Source organism: Stylophora pistillata, chromosome 1, assembly GCF_964205215.1.
Source record: "Stylophora pistillata chromosome 1, jaStyPist1.2, whole genome shotgun sequence".
NCBI lineage: Eukaryota > Metazoa > Cnidaria > Anthozoa > Scleractinia > Pocilloporidae > Stylophora > Stylophora pistillata.
This window is the reverse complement of record NC_142519.1, coordinates 19842014-19857653: the sequence shown is the minus strand read 5'-3', so window position 1 is coordinate 19857653 and position 15640 is coordinate 19842014. Positions and strand designations below refer to the sequence as shown.

General features: G+C 40.4%; 1 protein-coding gene across 6 annotated transcripts in view; it reads left to right on the top strand.

The window, feature by feature from the left end:
• Positions 1 to 15640, top strand: part of LOC111337536 (uncharacterized) — a 52917-nt gene that overhangs the window by 7038 nt on the left and 30239 nt on the right. For 3 of the 6 annotated variants that reach the window (XM_088742774.1, XM_088742778.1, XM_088742768.1), the window contains 12 exons: positions 171 to 302; positions 1383 to 1676; positions 1920 to 2515; positions 3472 to 3709; positions 4143 to 4355; positions 4865 to 4924; positions 9897 to 10103; positions 11553 to 11681; positions 12216 to 12311; positions 12518 to 12835; positions 13027 to 13905; positions 14362 to 15453. In XM_088742774.1, the coding sequence (XP_088598900.1) occupies positions 171 to 302; positions 1383 to 1676; positions 1920 to 2515; positions 3472 to 3709; positions 4143 to 4355; positions 4865 to 4924; positions 9897 to 10103; positions 11553 to 11681; positions 12216 to 12311; positions 12518 to 12835; positions 13027 to 13905; positions 14362 to 15453 (4254 nt within the window). The remainder of the gene's footprint in view (positions 1 to 170; positions 303 to 1382; positions 1677 to 1919; positions 2516 to 3471; positions 3710 to 4142; positions 4356 to 4864; positions 4925 to 9896; positions 10104 to 11552; positions 11682 to 12215; positions 12312 to 12517; positions 12836 to 13026; positions 13906 to 14361; positions 15454 to 15640) is intronic. The other 3 variants (XM_022943868.2, XM_022943864.2, XM_088742790.1) reach the window with 2 other exon arrangements.

The window sequence follows — 15640 nt, the reverse complement described above, 5'->3', positions numbered from 1 at the left end:
CGCGAGAACTCTGTTTTGCAAGCGTTCCGCTTGTCTCCACATTTCCATATGTTGTTTCATTTTTTTCATTGGTATTTGATTACTGAAGAGTCAAATTGGCACTCTTTGACATTACATGTACTTTACTAAGAAGCTTCTGTTAATGTTGAATTTATCCTTGTCATGTGCAGAGATCAAGCACAGCAGTGACGGGTCTGGTTCGGGATACGACGAATACGATTCAGGGTCAGCAAGTTTATATTATGCTGATGAAGTCGATTCCGGCTCCGGCTCGAGCGACTGGGATGACGATAGCGACGATGGTTAGTTCTCAGCTCTCAAAGATTATCTTACTAAAGTAAATCCTAAATGGCCGCGAAGAAGCCAGGTTTTAAGGGAAATAACTATTGGTTTATGCATTGCATAAATAATGAAGATCATTAGAGAAGGGAAGGCGGTGCACCGCGTCTACGTGTTACGTGAAACGGAAAACGTCAGCTTGCACTTTCACGCTTCGCTTAAATAGCATAAACCTTACTGCTGCGCGTGAGGTCACGTCACTTCGGGTTTCAATGAAGCCGTCTCACGAGTCAATGTGAGTTCTTGCAGCTGCTGACGAAAAGTGCGGAATTTGAAGGATTTTAAACATGAAATTTCATCTGCCCCCGTGTAACCTATAGGAATTAACAAATGGTAAACACCACAGCGTACACTATTGAGTTATGGATGCACGCGGAAGGTTGCTAAGCACGAAAGAAGCGTAAGAGTCGCGTGAGGTCATAGCCGAGAGCGACTCTAGCTTCTGGAGTGCTTAGCAAACCTCCCAAGTGCATCCATAACTCAATAGTGTACACTGTGGCGTTTACCATTTGTCTCATAACATAACATTGATACATTGTAGCAGTTTTCTTTTATTTAACAAATCTTACGTGACCAGAAAAAACAAGCGCGCTCGGAAATCTAGTCTTTGCATTTGCTCACGTCAGCAGCGTACACCCATAGGCAAATGGTGGACACTGAATTGATCAATCAGAGCGCGCGCTTTACTTTGGTTATGTTATAAATATTTTTGCTGCGACTTTTTCCGGCAACTAATTTCTTCTCTGACGGCAAAGCGCAACCGGCAAACGTAAAAAATGGCGGGAAAATCGTGATCACGTGGTCACTCTTGCCGTTAATGTTTCACGTAAACGCGGTGCTAAATCTCTATTATCACGGGATTCCGTGATTGTGCTTTATTCGTATTTTGGACCGCCGTGATTTGTGATTGAATGACAGAAACAACATTTAAAATATGAGGCACTCCACAATCTAGATAGGCTTGTGTTGCACAGAACTGGTGACAACAACTATCGACTTTCCTGTAAATTTCCAAATAATGACGATGTATCATTCTCCCACAGATGAAGATCCAGGATATAAAAAGTCGGGGATTCCTGCACCAATCCACAAGGTATTGATGGCAAAATTTGCAGCAGACTCTGGCTCTGCCTCGGGCGCGTCCGGAATGGGCGAGTCTTCAGTGTCAGATGACGACTTACAGACCTCTGGTAGCGCTGAGGCCGGGTCAGGCTCCCAGAAGAAAGATGAGGTCAGTGAGGCCGTATCTGGATCTGGTGAAGCACTACCTGTTGCAGTAGCATCGCCCACTCCCGGGGCATCTGAAATTGGCTCAGGTTCTGGAAGTCTAGCCGAAGGTATGCATTTATTTCTGTTTAATGGTTTGTTCAGCCTTTCCACTTTTTTGGTTTTTATGCTACGTTTAAAATCATGGATAATACTTCGTGTTATCAAACCTAGAATATAGTTGGACTTAAAACAGTGAGGACACTTTCCGAAGCTGAACTAACATCTCTTTTCTCGTGCTTCTTTCGTCGATTTTTTCCTATCTATCGATCGACTTGCATAGTGGGTCATCTTTCTTTAATCTTCAACAACAGATCTTGCGACTGGCACTGTAAGCAGAGCTAATGAAAAACATAGCTCGATTCCACGACCTCCGGTTCAACAAGTTTCAGTCTATCCAAAGATTGACCTAAAAGAAATCGCAAAGGCTGTTAATACGTATCGAGGTGTTGCGCTGAAAATGCTCGGCGAGGCCCTGGAGGGTGCTGCAGAGCAAAAAGAGGAAGAGCTATCTAAGAAATCTCACATTCCACTTCCACCTGCTACCGACATCTTGCAGCGGATGGGTTTTCCGATAGGGTATGATGAAAGCTCCAAGAGGAACATGGTTCCAAACCCGATCCAAGATCCCAATATGATGATGGCTCCCAATTATGGAATGATGGGTCTTGGTAACAACGGATATGCGTACAATTTCCCCCAGCAAGTTGGAAACGAGCCTCTGGCAGATTTTTATGCCCAGTACCAACAGCAACCAAACTTTGCGAGGTCGGATGTCATGGCTTCTCCTGAAGAACAAGAGGAAGAACCACAAAATGAGGACGAAGGTGCTGCTCAGGCCGATCAGTCTGAGACCACACAACCAGAAAATGAGCAGCAGCAGGAGAATACCACTGAGGCGGAGAAACAGGTAGAAATAAAGATCAATTACTTTCGATTCGTCAGTTAGTCCATCGAAAAAGCTTTATAACATAACCACAGTAAAGCGCGCGCTCTGATTGGACAATTTAGCGTTCCCCATTTGCCCATGGGTGTACGCTGCTAACGTGAGCAAATGCAAAGACTTTTTCCGCGCGCGCTTGATTTTTCTGGTCACGTAAGATTTGTTATAAAAGGGAACTCTTTAGCTACAATGTATCAATGTTATGTTATAAAACAAATGGTAAACACCACACCGTACACTATGGAGTTATGGATGCACTTGGGAGGTTTGCTAAGCACTCAAGAAGCTAGAGTCGCTCTCGGCTATCGCCTCGAGCGACTCTTACACTTCTTTCGTGCTTAGCAACCTCCCGCGTGCATCCATAACTCAATAGTGTACACTTTGGTGTTTACCATTTGTTAAATTGTAAGAACTACATGACGATTCAACCTGAATTTTAAAGTCGTCTTTTTAACTCCGTTTTAATCTTCACGCTCCCTAACTCAGCTGTCCGCGTTCCTTTTGATTGCTCGTCGTCCTTTGTAATTTTTAAAAACTGTTCCAACTTGTTGCAATTTTTATGGCAAGGGAGAAACATCGCGACCAAACTCCTTTAAATACACTACAGGTAATATAATTAAATTAATGTAGTGATTTGCATTTAAAACAAGTTGATATTAGCCCGATAATGATAGGGTGACAAACGTGGAAACTAGTCCTGGTTAGCTGTATCATAGACGATTTGTAATGGGTCCAGAAAATGGAAACCAATGCCGACTTGGTCACTACCACACCGAAGGCCGGTACAGATGGATGTTTAGTTTTAGTTTTTATTGACAGTTAGTGGTCTTAACCTTTGTTTGGAAAGCACTCTGCATGTTTATCACGGTTCCTAAACTTCGGGAGTACCTATTCGTATTTTTCTCTCTCTCTTCCTTTGATAGGATAAGCCCGAAACGCCGAAAAATAACACCGATGAAAAGGATAAAAAAGATGAGATTGTAGATCCTTTTGAATACGTACGAAATATGGGCAAAGGAGCATCTATGGAGCCTATTCGTTCTAAGGCTGCCTCTGGTTTGATTTCCGCATCTCATTCAGATCCTCTCATCTTATGGAAAAGTTCTCAAATCGAAAAGCTCGCCGCTATAGCGAAAAAGAAGAGCGAAATACCACAGCCAGGTAAGAAAAAATAAATAATTTATCAATTCTAATAATCATAATGTAGTATCATCCAAGTTTCAAACATGGACTGAATGTCCCTTTCTCGCGCAAATTGCAGCCTTTTCTAAAGGTTTTTGTCATTCACTTTTTCTCCTCTTGGAGTGATATCGGATGAATTGTATGTCATATCCTTCAGCATGGCAATTTGTTGAAACATTGCACTCCCTTTTCCGCCGTGTGTATAGTTCCTGGAGACACAATAAAACGCCAAGTAATGCTTAAGATCACAAAGTCAGAAGAATTAGCAATACGACCCCTAGTCCCATCAGAAACGAGCCAGAGTTAGACTGCCATTCTGGCCTGTATGTAGAACGCGATAGACTGGAGTAACAGTACTTATGCATGTTTTGAGCTCAGGACTGAGAGCTTCAATGGCATCTTATTCCTTCAGGAAGTCAAACTTTGATGCCTGCAGGCAGTGACTCGCAGTTTGAGCAAGAAGTCCTCCAGTCTCCTGAGCAGCAGTTCAGATCGGACATTCCTGAACAAAATATGACAATGGCTGGTCTACCAGACATGTCAGGGCAAACCGCTTCAGCCTTCCCACAATACATGCGTCAGAGTGAAGCTTTGACACAAAGTCCCACGGACGAGCTTGCAGCAAGTGAGTCTATAATCAGAAAATAATGGATCATTCAAAAACACTACAAAGAATTGATCATGTAACTGATAACACGGCGTGTATCTCTATAGTTTCTGATCTAATGTTCAGGTCCGGCTAAAGGGTTTGGGTATTTAGGTATCCGAGGTCTTTTTCACTCAGGTATACGCAAGTTTCGTATCACACTATGGGTCATATTTAACTAGATTTTTATGAGTGTTTTCTATTTGGTATAAACCAACACTCTGGGCCGTTTTAAGTACTAGGTATTTAACTTTTTTCAAGTTCAAGGTATATTGAGGAGAAAATAGGATATATCTTTGTTCCACTCCCCCACCCATCACCCTCCTCCACCTCTCACCCTCCCCCTCACCCTCTCCTCTGGCCGACTGGGCCTGGGTATTATCTACCAGCTAAACTTTCTAAATACGGTGGTAGAATGAAAGAGGTTTCGTGTAAGTTAAGAATCCCACTGATTCCACCTAAATTTAGTTCTCCTCTTGTTTTAACAGGAAGTCAGATCCTTCAAAACCAGCCCCTACCGTCACTTGAACAACCACAACAACAACAAGGTAAGTAAACAGATGTTGTTCAGAAGCTTCAGATAAGTTTCTTTATGTTTCTATGTACAAAGTATTTATGCCCTTTAGTTGATAGTCTCCAGATTCAAGATCAAACTCCAAACATCAAAATTCGGGTCTCAAACTTCTGAAAATAAATCACAGCTTTTAATTATCTAATTTACGACTGACTGTGACTGTTATCAATTTGTCAACTGAACATGAAATAAAATGTTATCAACTGTTGATAAGTAGGATAAAGCGACTTCTTCGATCGACAGTGAACTCGTGTTCAACGAAAACAACATCAAGTCATGACTCACGCGCGGCTCCGCTCTTAAAATATAATCGCTCTTCATTGCTTGATTTTCTTACTCTGTTCCCAAGCTTGCTCAAGTAAAATTAGCTTAAAGTAAAAAATTTCAGCTGTTTCCCGGCTGATTGCTCTGACTCGGCTGCTATTTGCTTACTAACAGACGCATGCCAAGAATGCAACCGTATGTGCATAATCACCTCCACAGACAAGTAATTTTTTTTTTTTTAAAGTCGCCAGCACAACTAACCTAAGCACTAACACGAACTGAACCACCACCATCTTGACAACAACAACAGTCACAACGTATTCTAACCCCTCACGCCGTTTGTGGTTTATCTCGCATTTTTTCTTTAATAGTAAAGGAGCACTGTGCCTGTTACCTTCTGTAAAACATGAAACTTATGCCTTCTTCACCAGGACATATCTCACAACGGAACTTTTACTACTTTCAAAAGCCCACCTTTAGTCACTTAACGGTGTAAACTTTGTTCTCCTCTGCTACATCATTCGATCCTCCAAATTTTTCTATCTGCCCCGTGTGCACACATTTTAATCATACTGACGCCGAGGATTTTCTTACCACTGAATGAAAGCGTATTTGAACTAAATACATTACTTAAAGAGTGATCATGAAATTTCTTACACAGTGACTTACAATACCGTTTATGTTCGCCTCGTATACTGTAAGCTTGGCGAAAGGAGCGCTCGCATGTTCAAGAAATGTTTTCATCTCACGATTAAGACTACCTTTACTTTGCTGCATCGAGGAATGGAAGCCTGCAAGTTTAAGACCAGAGAACGCTTGCAACCTCAGAAGAAAAAGGAGAAATTGCCACTAGACTCGGATTTAACCGTGAAACGGTGTTGCGCCAAAAGCATTGCGATTCGGAGAGGTTCGATATCCTTCTTATCAACAGAGTAAGAGTAAAAACGTTTGAATTTCGAGTTTTGTTTGTTACGCAAGACCGCTTCTAACATCAGGTCTCCATTTTTCTGACAACCAACAGGCGAGCAAGAAAGCAGCCTGAGAGAGTTAAGAAGTTACTTTCCCGAGGACGAGTAACTCTGGGTCAAAATGGAGTCAGCCTTAACTCTGACATGGTCGAGAATATAACCAAGCTAAGCTAGCAATCCCGCCGTCAGCGATACAGTATACGACGGACAACATTACATGACCACATCAACTGATTCTAACATTAATATTACATGCAGATACAGATCAAATTTGTGCAAAGAAAGATTACGGGAAGGGGAAAATCAATTTCGTATAGTGATGATAGAGACACATAACTGTCTATCATTTAACAATGTTAATTCTTCCTTTTAAAATTTTCAATAAAGGGAGTAACATTCTCAAATACCCTTTTCCTTGACACTTTATAGTTGATTATGTCAGCGAGGAGGTAAAAAACTTCATGGTTACGTCGTTTCGAATAGTGAGTAGGATCTAGCATTAGAAAATGTTGTCCAACAAGAGAATACTTTCCCACTCCCTTTGTTAGCTTTCCTAGAAATTTATCGCTTCATGAAGGGAAGTTGAGGTGCTGACCAAATTGTCATGAGGCTTGCCTACTGATAATTCGGCCTTTTGCGGCTTTAGATTTGTGAAGGAAAATTGTCAGAATTCTTCTGAGGAATGTTTATAAGTTGCCAAAAAACTAATTCAAAGTAGACCACTGGTCTGTGAAAGATTCTATTGTCTCCGTTCCATGTCATCTCATACGGAAACTGTTCAGTTACGTGTGCCCACTGGAATGAAAGATAGTTCTTATAAGTTAAAAAAAGAATTACAAAAGAGAGTAAAATGGTATGGAATGGTTTGGGATATCCCCAAACTGTGATCTTTCCTTGCACTAATTCGAGTTGACCGTGAACGTGGAAACATTTTTGACTTCCTTGACAAGCGCACTTTCTTCATTTATAGTTTTCATTGATTCTGAGGTCGGACAAAAAAAAAATCATTTTAAAAATTAAAATTCTCCACTCAATTTCTTTGCTGCTTGTTTTTATACTAAAACGAAGCTAGGAATGTTGCATGATTCAGTTTTCACATCACAAGGTTGGTTTTACACACCATGGAAGGCATGTAGATTTGTAAAAAGGGCACACATTAGTTGTAAATACCTCGTAATGTCATACTGTAAGCGAACAAAAGAGCATTGCGCGCTGCGCGGGGAATGGAATCGTTTTTCCTGTACCGCACTATTGTAATTTATTTTAACTATCCAATGGGAAGACGTTTTCAGTTGCCAATATTTTGGTCTCATTTTTACTTTATGTATAGGCATATCAAACAGAAAATTGTACTCTTGTTGTTGTTCAACATCGACACTTATAGGTATTTGGTTGAAATAAAGCGGTAGGTTTTGTGTTATGAAATGGGGGAAATTTTGTTGTATGATCAGCTAAGTACAATTAGTCAATACACAAATGATTTATTAAAAAGAAAACAACGCTGAGAGTAAATAGGCTGTCGGGTATTTAGTAAAACAGCACCTGTATGTTCCTTCCTTTAAACACCATTCACGCTTATCTGGGAAACTACTCATCAGTAACCTTGGTAACGCAAACGTAACATTCAAACACTCAAGGGCGTAGCATTGCTCTAACCAGAAAACAACTGACAGCCGCTTCAGAAGAAATTGCAACCCGAAGAACCTTTTTACCCTAACCAAGTTAATTATTTTACACTTTTTTTTTGTCTCAGTCAGTAGTTGCTTACATATCCTGTAATAAGTTAGTTGATATTATGCTTTGGAGCTGTTATTGTGAAAGTTATGGCTTGATGCTTGTTTATTCTTGACTTTAATGACGGACGGTTTGACCAGATCCTGAAATTTTGATTCGAACTTACTAAGAGAGATAGTAGCCATCAGTCTTAACTTACGTATGATGCACGATCCTTCCCAGTAGATAGCGCTATTTATGCAATAGCGAAAATCAGACCTGAAAAAAATCAGGCCTGTACGGGATTCGAACCACTGACCTCTGCGATACTAGTGCAGCGCTCTACCAATTGAGCTAACAAGCCAACTGGGAGAAGGCCGTTAAGTTGATTCGTAATAAACCCGTGATGATAAATCAGATACAATGAATATATGAAGTTCATATATTTCGAACTGCAGTATTAAATACGTATGATGCACGATCCCTCGCATTATTACGAATCAACTTAACGGCCTGCTCCCAGTTGGCTTGTTAGCTCAATTGGTAGAGCGCTGCACTAGTATCGCAGAGGTCAGTGGTTCGAATCCCGTACAGGCCTGATTTTTTTCAGGTCTGATTTTCGCTATTGCATAAATAGCGCTGTCTACTGCGAAGGATCGTGCATCATACGTATTTAATACCGCAATTCAAAATATATGAACTTCATATATTCGTTGTATCAGTCTTAACTTAGCTGTTAAGACCAACTTTGTCCTAGGAAAAGCAGAATAGAGACGTGTTTTGGAGCCTAAGGAGGGAAAGTATGATCCAGAATCCTTATAATTTATATCCCTCTCATTAAAACATGTACCGAAAGATATGAGATTCCGATTTGTAACCTAGCTGTTCGAGAAATTGTTTTCAAATTTTCTAAAATTCGACCGTGGAAAAAACAGTTTTGGAAAAAACCAATCGCTTTGATTATCGTAGAAAAGTCATTGTTTGAGTCAAGAATGCTTATTTATTTATTTATTTATTTTATTTATTTATAAATAAATAAATAAATAAGCATTCTTATTATTTAAGGAATTACCAAGACGTGGTACAAGAGGAGCGTGAGTTTGTCACGTGACATGTGAACAGCCAGGCCCCGGTTGTTAAAAGGGCGGATACCGCTATCCAACGGATAAAACGCTATCCAGCGGATAAGTGTCAAGAATAATTATTGCGCTATCCACCGGATATAGATTTAAGCAGTGGATAGCGTTTTGTACCCATCGACCATCCGGGGCCAGGTTGCTTGGCCAAATTCAGAATGGCGGTGTCCGTGGTTGAACCCTTCGCATATTGAAAGACAACATTCGAAACGATTGAATATTCTTTGAAATCTTAAAACGTTGATAGTGTCAAAATTTTATGCCTGCTTTTAATGACAGTGTTGGAGTCAGTTCGGTTCTGAAGTATGCTTCTCCTTTATTTGAAAAAAAGAAATTGTGAGATCATTCCTGGTTGGATGGAAAGAACATATCGACCTGGGTTAAACGAGCTATATCTTATTTTCCTTTTACCTTGAATTTGAAATATTAGCTAAACGAAATTAAGTAAAGAAAACGAACTCTATCACGTGAAATATCGCATTTATTCTGCTGCTATTTTTTCTTAAGTCAAGGTTACTTACAAAATAACACTTAAACATACAACTTTTTCAACCCCAAGCCCAAGAAAAAAATGGACTACTTTGAACAGATTTTTCCGATTGTGAATTTGTTTGTTTCATCAGAAATCTGACCAATTCTAAGAAACCTCGAAGTGCTGTAGCAGAGTTTTCTTACCCTTCCTTTTTCCCTTTTTCCGTATCCCTTGCTCTGTCCAGTTGTTTAATTTCTTGGAATAAATAGGTGTAAAGACTAACCACGTAATAGTAAATTGATATAAATAACAAGTAATTTGATAGTGGAGATTATTTTGATAACGCTGTTTAATGTTTGATGCACGATGCTCCTCACTTACCCTCTGGATTAGGTTTGCTTGCACGTCTCATGCCACAGCAAGCCAACACTTCTTCCGCTGATTTTAAAAACTCCATCCCGCAAGGCCGTTCGGGAAATAGTCTAGGGGTGGCGGTTTCTCATCATGCACCCGTCCCAGGTTCTTTTCCATTGACTCTTCGCAAGATGGTTCCAGGCATGGTTCAGAAGAAGGACGAACTGTATAAACAGGTGCAAGAAGGTTAGGGCATGCCGACGCACAGACAGACCAGCACTCGAAGAGAATTTTCACTTCTTTTTGCACAAGGCGTTACCTAATCAATGATGATGGTTTTGAACGTTTTAACATCGCAATTACACGTAACCCAAATGTCAACCTTACCGACGAAACTTTTAAATTGATTTTTCACAGAATAAAAGAAGCGAAAATTCTCTCCGAGTTGCTGGAAAAGACCGTGACGTTTCCTCACATCGACAATACTCTAACAACTTGGGAGTTAAAGGAAAAGCAACTAGAATTTCCTCTTATCCCGTGGAAAAATACTTGAAGCAGCCTACCTACTTTCACAATGTGAACAAGTGAACCTTCTAGTTGCTTATTTTTGATCATGAAGTTTTAAACGTGACGAGTCAGCAAGACAAATTAATTTCGACATCAGTTACGATCTTGGACACGTTGACGACTTTCAAAACTACGACAGTTCATGACACCCCCTAGTTATTTCTTTACATTGTACACTCGTATCACGATCGCGACGTCGTAAATTTGTCAATGTGCAAATATTTTACCATCCAATGGGATAACCTTTTTTTTTCCTTTTGCCACATCTCTTGTATTCACTGATCACGTCTTGATGCCACAAGTTTTTCATCAGCACTAACATTTAACTTCATCGTTTTTATTTCTCATTCTCATATGCAACGCGTCCTTGGTTGGCGTCAAACATCTGATTCATTTACTCACGGTGGTCATTCACAAACTTACACCTGTGAAATGATGATGTTATACAGGCATTAATTCAGGCAGTTAGTCATCCAGTCAGTAATTCAGCTTTTGATTAAACAGCTTGTGGACAGTCAGTTACTTTGGTCAGTGATGTATTGTGTTAATCATTAGGATGGTTACTTTGCCATTCGCTCTGTCAGTTTGTCAGTGAGTAAGTCAGTCGGTGAGTTACTCAATCAGTAAGTTCGTCGTTCAATCAGTCAAGTGGCCCGCCAGTCAGTCAGTATGTCGGTTAGGTAGTCAGAGTGAACGCCAGGTAGTCAGCACTCCAGGTTGTAGGTAAGTCACTAAGTCCGCCAGTGAGTCATTATAGTTGTCATTAAGTCAGTCAGTAAATCAGTCAGCTAGTTTATCAATACTGTAAATCAGTTAATCAGTCAGTCCTTTAGTTACCGAATAAATCTTCATGCTGTCGGGCAGTTATTCAGTAGCCATCCTGCATGCAATTGCTCGCTCAGTCAGCCAGTTGGTCTGTTAGCCAATTAGATACTCTTCCGATCGCGCAATCGTTCATGAGAAAATCAGTCTTAATAGGTAAGGAGATGGCGCTAAAAAGTGGTTGGAACTTTCTCATTCAACCGTTTCTTGCTCAATTCACATTCAATTTTTTACTCATCCACTCAAATATCAAATATAAGTCTTTAAGTCTCACAGGTGTTAAATTTTGTATTCTCTGTAATCTAGAAATCAACAAGAACAGTATTCCCTCAGCTGGTGCTGTGGACATGTTCGCCAGTCAGGTAGCCAATAACCCCGCAGTTCCACAACTAGCACAGATGTCTCAAGGAGTGTCGCGCTCTGACCTATTGCCAGGTAACAATCCGCAAAGAAATCAGTCTTTCAATGATATACGTAAATGCCATTTACTACTTAATTCTTGACTAAAGCAAAGCGTACATTCGACCGTGCATGAAAAATCACAGAAACACCCAAATTCAACTAAATAAAGAATGCAGGCAGCAAAAATAGTCTCCTCTATAAAAATTCGAACAAACATCTCCTCATATCGAATTTGTTACCGTTCGAATTGATATGTTTAGATATGAACACGCCGCGAACTTACCATTCTATTTGCATGGTGTTGAACAAGCGAGCAACCTCCCACCACTCAGTCACGGGATCTAAGTAATTTTGGTTATAGTAAGTAAGTAAGGACTTTATTTATAGAGGGGGACACGTAACAGCTGAAAAGCTGACAAACCTGTGGCCCTCTAATAGAATTCAAATATTTAAATTAGAATTCAAATATTTAAACATAACGAAGATCAAAGATCTAAGTAATTTTACTTGATGCAACAGGCTTTTCCAATCAATAACGATATTAATTGTGTGTTTCTATCATTACAGAGGCCAACAGTCAGAGTGCTCCAACTAATGAGCCACTCCCTGAACCTGCACAGGTCACGGTGACTCCAGGTGGATCCCGCTCGGATCTGTCACCAGGTAATATAAAATCTCATAAAAGATTTTTATGGTTCCATCTCTTGCCCAAACAACTTTCACTGAACCTATTACCCGGGAAGAGTCAGACGTGAGCGTATCAACCAGATGTTGATATGACAAAATAGAGTCTTCTTTATCTACCCTTATTTTCTTCCCTTACACCTGTTCTTGAAATTTTTTGTTGACCATTTTTTTTTCTACAACAGCCAACAGCTTACCAACTGACGACAACAATGAAAAATCTGTGGACAGCACTGAAAATGCAGCAGCTTCGATCAACGAGGCTTTCACAGGTCCCTCCATATTAAATCAAGATCAGCATTCAGCAGATCCTCTTTTTGGATCCCTCAATTCAAAAATTACCACGTCTTCGGATAATCCCGATGAAACCCCAAGCGATGATCCAATGGATAAGTTCTTCAATCCAGAAGTACAAATTTCGGGGAAAATCCCCGAATCTGATAATACAGACGATGGGATTGCTGATCCAGGGGCCTCTAGAGATCAAGTTTCCAAAACGACCGGTAAGGACATATTGAAGGTCACAGTGCGTTCACCCCCTGCATTGTGTTCTTGCTCAGGTTAAGAAATTATGGATTATTATTAACTTTACTGCAGCTATCTTGTAAGACTGCAAACGCAAAAGATAGGAATTATGGATAATGGAACTTTGGCTACAAGAGTTTCCTCCTTACTTCAATTATTAATTTTGCAGACATTTCTCCAGGTGCGGAGAAAGGAACTACCAAAGGGAAGATTTCTGCTCCAAGCTCTGGAAACTTACCCCCATTGAGCCATGGAAATGGAGTGGCACCCGCCTTACCTCCCCTCAATCATAACGTGGAAACAGCTTCAAGCCTACCCCCACTGAACCATGCAGAAGAACACGCCGCGAGTTTACCACCCCTTTTGCACGGTGTTGAACAAGCAGGCAACCTCCCACCACTCAATCACGGGAATGACGCTTTACAGAGTTTTAGCAGTCTGCCACCATTGAATCGTGGCAATGATGAGGCAGCCGTATTGCCACCTTTGATGCATGGCATAGAGCAGGCTAAACACACTCCAAGTGCTAGTTTCGAAAAGCAGTCTTCACAAACTGTTGACGCTTTATCTGCCTTCACATCGCAGGTTGAAAACGCTGCACCTACGAGTGACAATGGTAAGCTAGCTTATGAAAAATTTCCCTTAGACTTTAAAGGGGAGGGAAGAGGTTCTTTCGTAATGCCAAAAACTTATAAAGCCGGCGCTGGGATCCACCCCGTATCCCAAAAACCCTCAAACCAATCAATACCAAAAGGTGAGGAAGAAAATTTAATCAAGAATTACAACAACATAATGGAACCTGTTGTTCAAGGGAAGGAAATTATAGATCAAGCTCCTTTTGACATCAACAACCAATCTGTTGGCGAACCAGTTAATATGAACGGATTGCCCTTTTCCACATGGCAAGAAAATGCTCAGTCTAAAGGTTGGGTTCCATCTACGTATGACGATCAAAAGGAGCTTCAAAGCCTTTTGCGTGCGGATCTAATTTCTCAAGGTAGAGCGACTTCGACTACTGCACCAAAGTTTGGAATCCCAGCATCATCAGGTATCAACGTCTTGTCTGCCAGTGATTTGACGTCTGATTTCTATAGTTCAGCTGTAGGTTGTCGCCATTTCTAGCTTTATCCTTTCGAGAAGTTCAATACCTACTTAAAAAATAGCTTAAAGTCGAGGTTGATTCATGAATTCTGCAATCAATCTTCAAAACTCGGGTAACATATTGCTGTTCTTGGAAGAAGCAACAAATTACATTAGGCAAGGGGCGATAAAATATAAAAATTCGGAATTTGATGATATAAAAATTCGGAATCTGATGATAGAAAAAGACAGGCTTTGCTAAAATCACTTAACTGAAGCAAAGGCCAATTTTTTCAATAAGAAGTTAAGTTAACGTATATAAGAACGATCCTTCGCAGTAAAGCACTATTTGAGCAATAGTGGAAATCAATAGTGGAAATCAAGTTAAGTTAAGTTAAATATAGAGCTTTGTCGTTGATAATAGGAGCAAGAAGAGACCCACTCTCAAGCTTTCTCCGCATATGGCAGACGAATGCCACACGAGATTCGGGCTCAAATGTACCGATGAACTGGCTTAATAACGCGAACACGAGGAATTTGCTACCTGGAATCAACAATGCTGAAACACCTAACACAAAAAATAAAGTTGTTTCGGAAAGCAATCGAAACAAAACACAACTAAGGCAAGAAATAGAGAAACAGAAAGCCGACATTGTGGATTCTTTAGGAAGACTAGAGAAGGGCCTAGAGGATGCTCTCGCTCAGACCAGGGAAAACGACCCAACAGCTCGACCACCATCACACCGGTACAACTTTGAAAACCGCAAGCCTTTCCAAGAAGGAGCTTTTAGTTCTGGTCCTTCCAACTTTCAAGTGGTCGAAAATGGGCAACTTTTTAACCCTTTCACGGCCCAGTCTGATAACCATATGTCAAACAAACCAACTGACGGTAGAAATTCCCAAAATGATCAACTTAAAAAAAGCGACATTTCCCAGACTTCTACCATGGGAAGTAATCAAATGATTAATAGTTATAACGCAGGTTCGGTGACGCCTCACAGACTGTTCAAACCCTATGTACCAAATGTAATTCAGTCTAATGCTAATGACGAGTTCCAGAGACAGCGTCTGTTGCCTAATCAAATAGCTAACGATTTGAGGTCAAATATAAATCTGCAAACTCAGAGCCTAAGATATAATCAAGTAGTAAGTAAACCGATCAACAATGGACTATCCCAACCACAGAATCTCCGCTTTAATAATCAACAAAGAAACAGTACTGAATTTGATGACGGTAATCCATTAACTAGTCAACCTCCGTACAATAATGACTTTAATGTACCTAACCAACAATATCTTAACCCATATCTTAACCCAGGTGAAATGATACAGAGCTACGTTGGTAAACCTCCCCAGTCTCCCCCTCTAGAGCATGCATACCCTTTGAGTCATGAGAATGAGGCTCTTCTCCCGCCATTAAATCATCCACAACTACCGCCACTCAACCACAACGACCTGGTATCAACGGAGACCTCCAGTTATACTGGAAGTGACGTTAATTCATTTTCAAGCCCAGGTAAGGAAAAAATTATTTCCTCAACAAAGAACTTAGCAGAAATCAGCTAGCCTTACGGCAAAGATAATGCTGACGCCACTGATTTAATGATTCATCATATTTTGACTTTTAACGCTTAGCGTTTTTGAATGAGCATGATTTAAAGGAAAAGTTGGGTCCACGAAAACTTTTAAGCTTTATCTTGAAA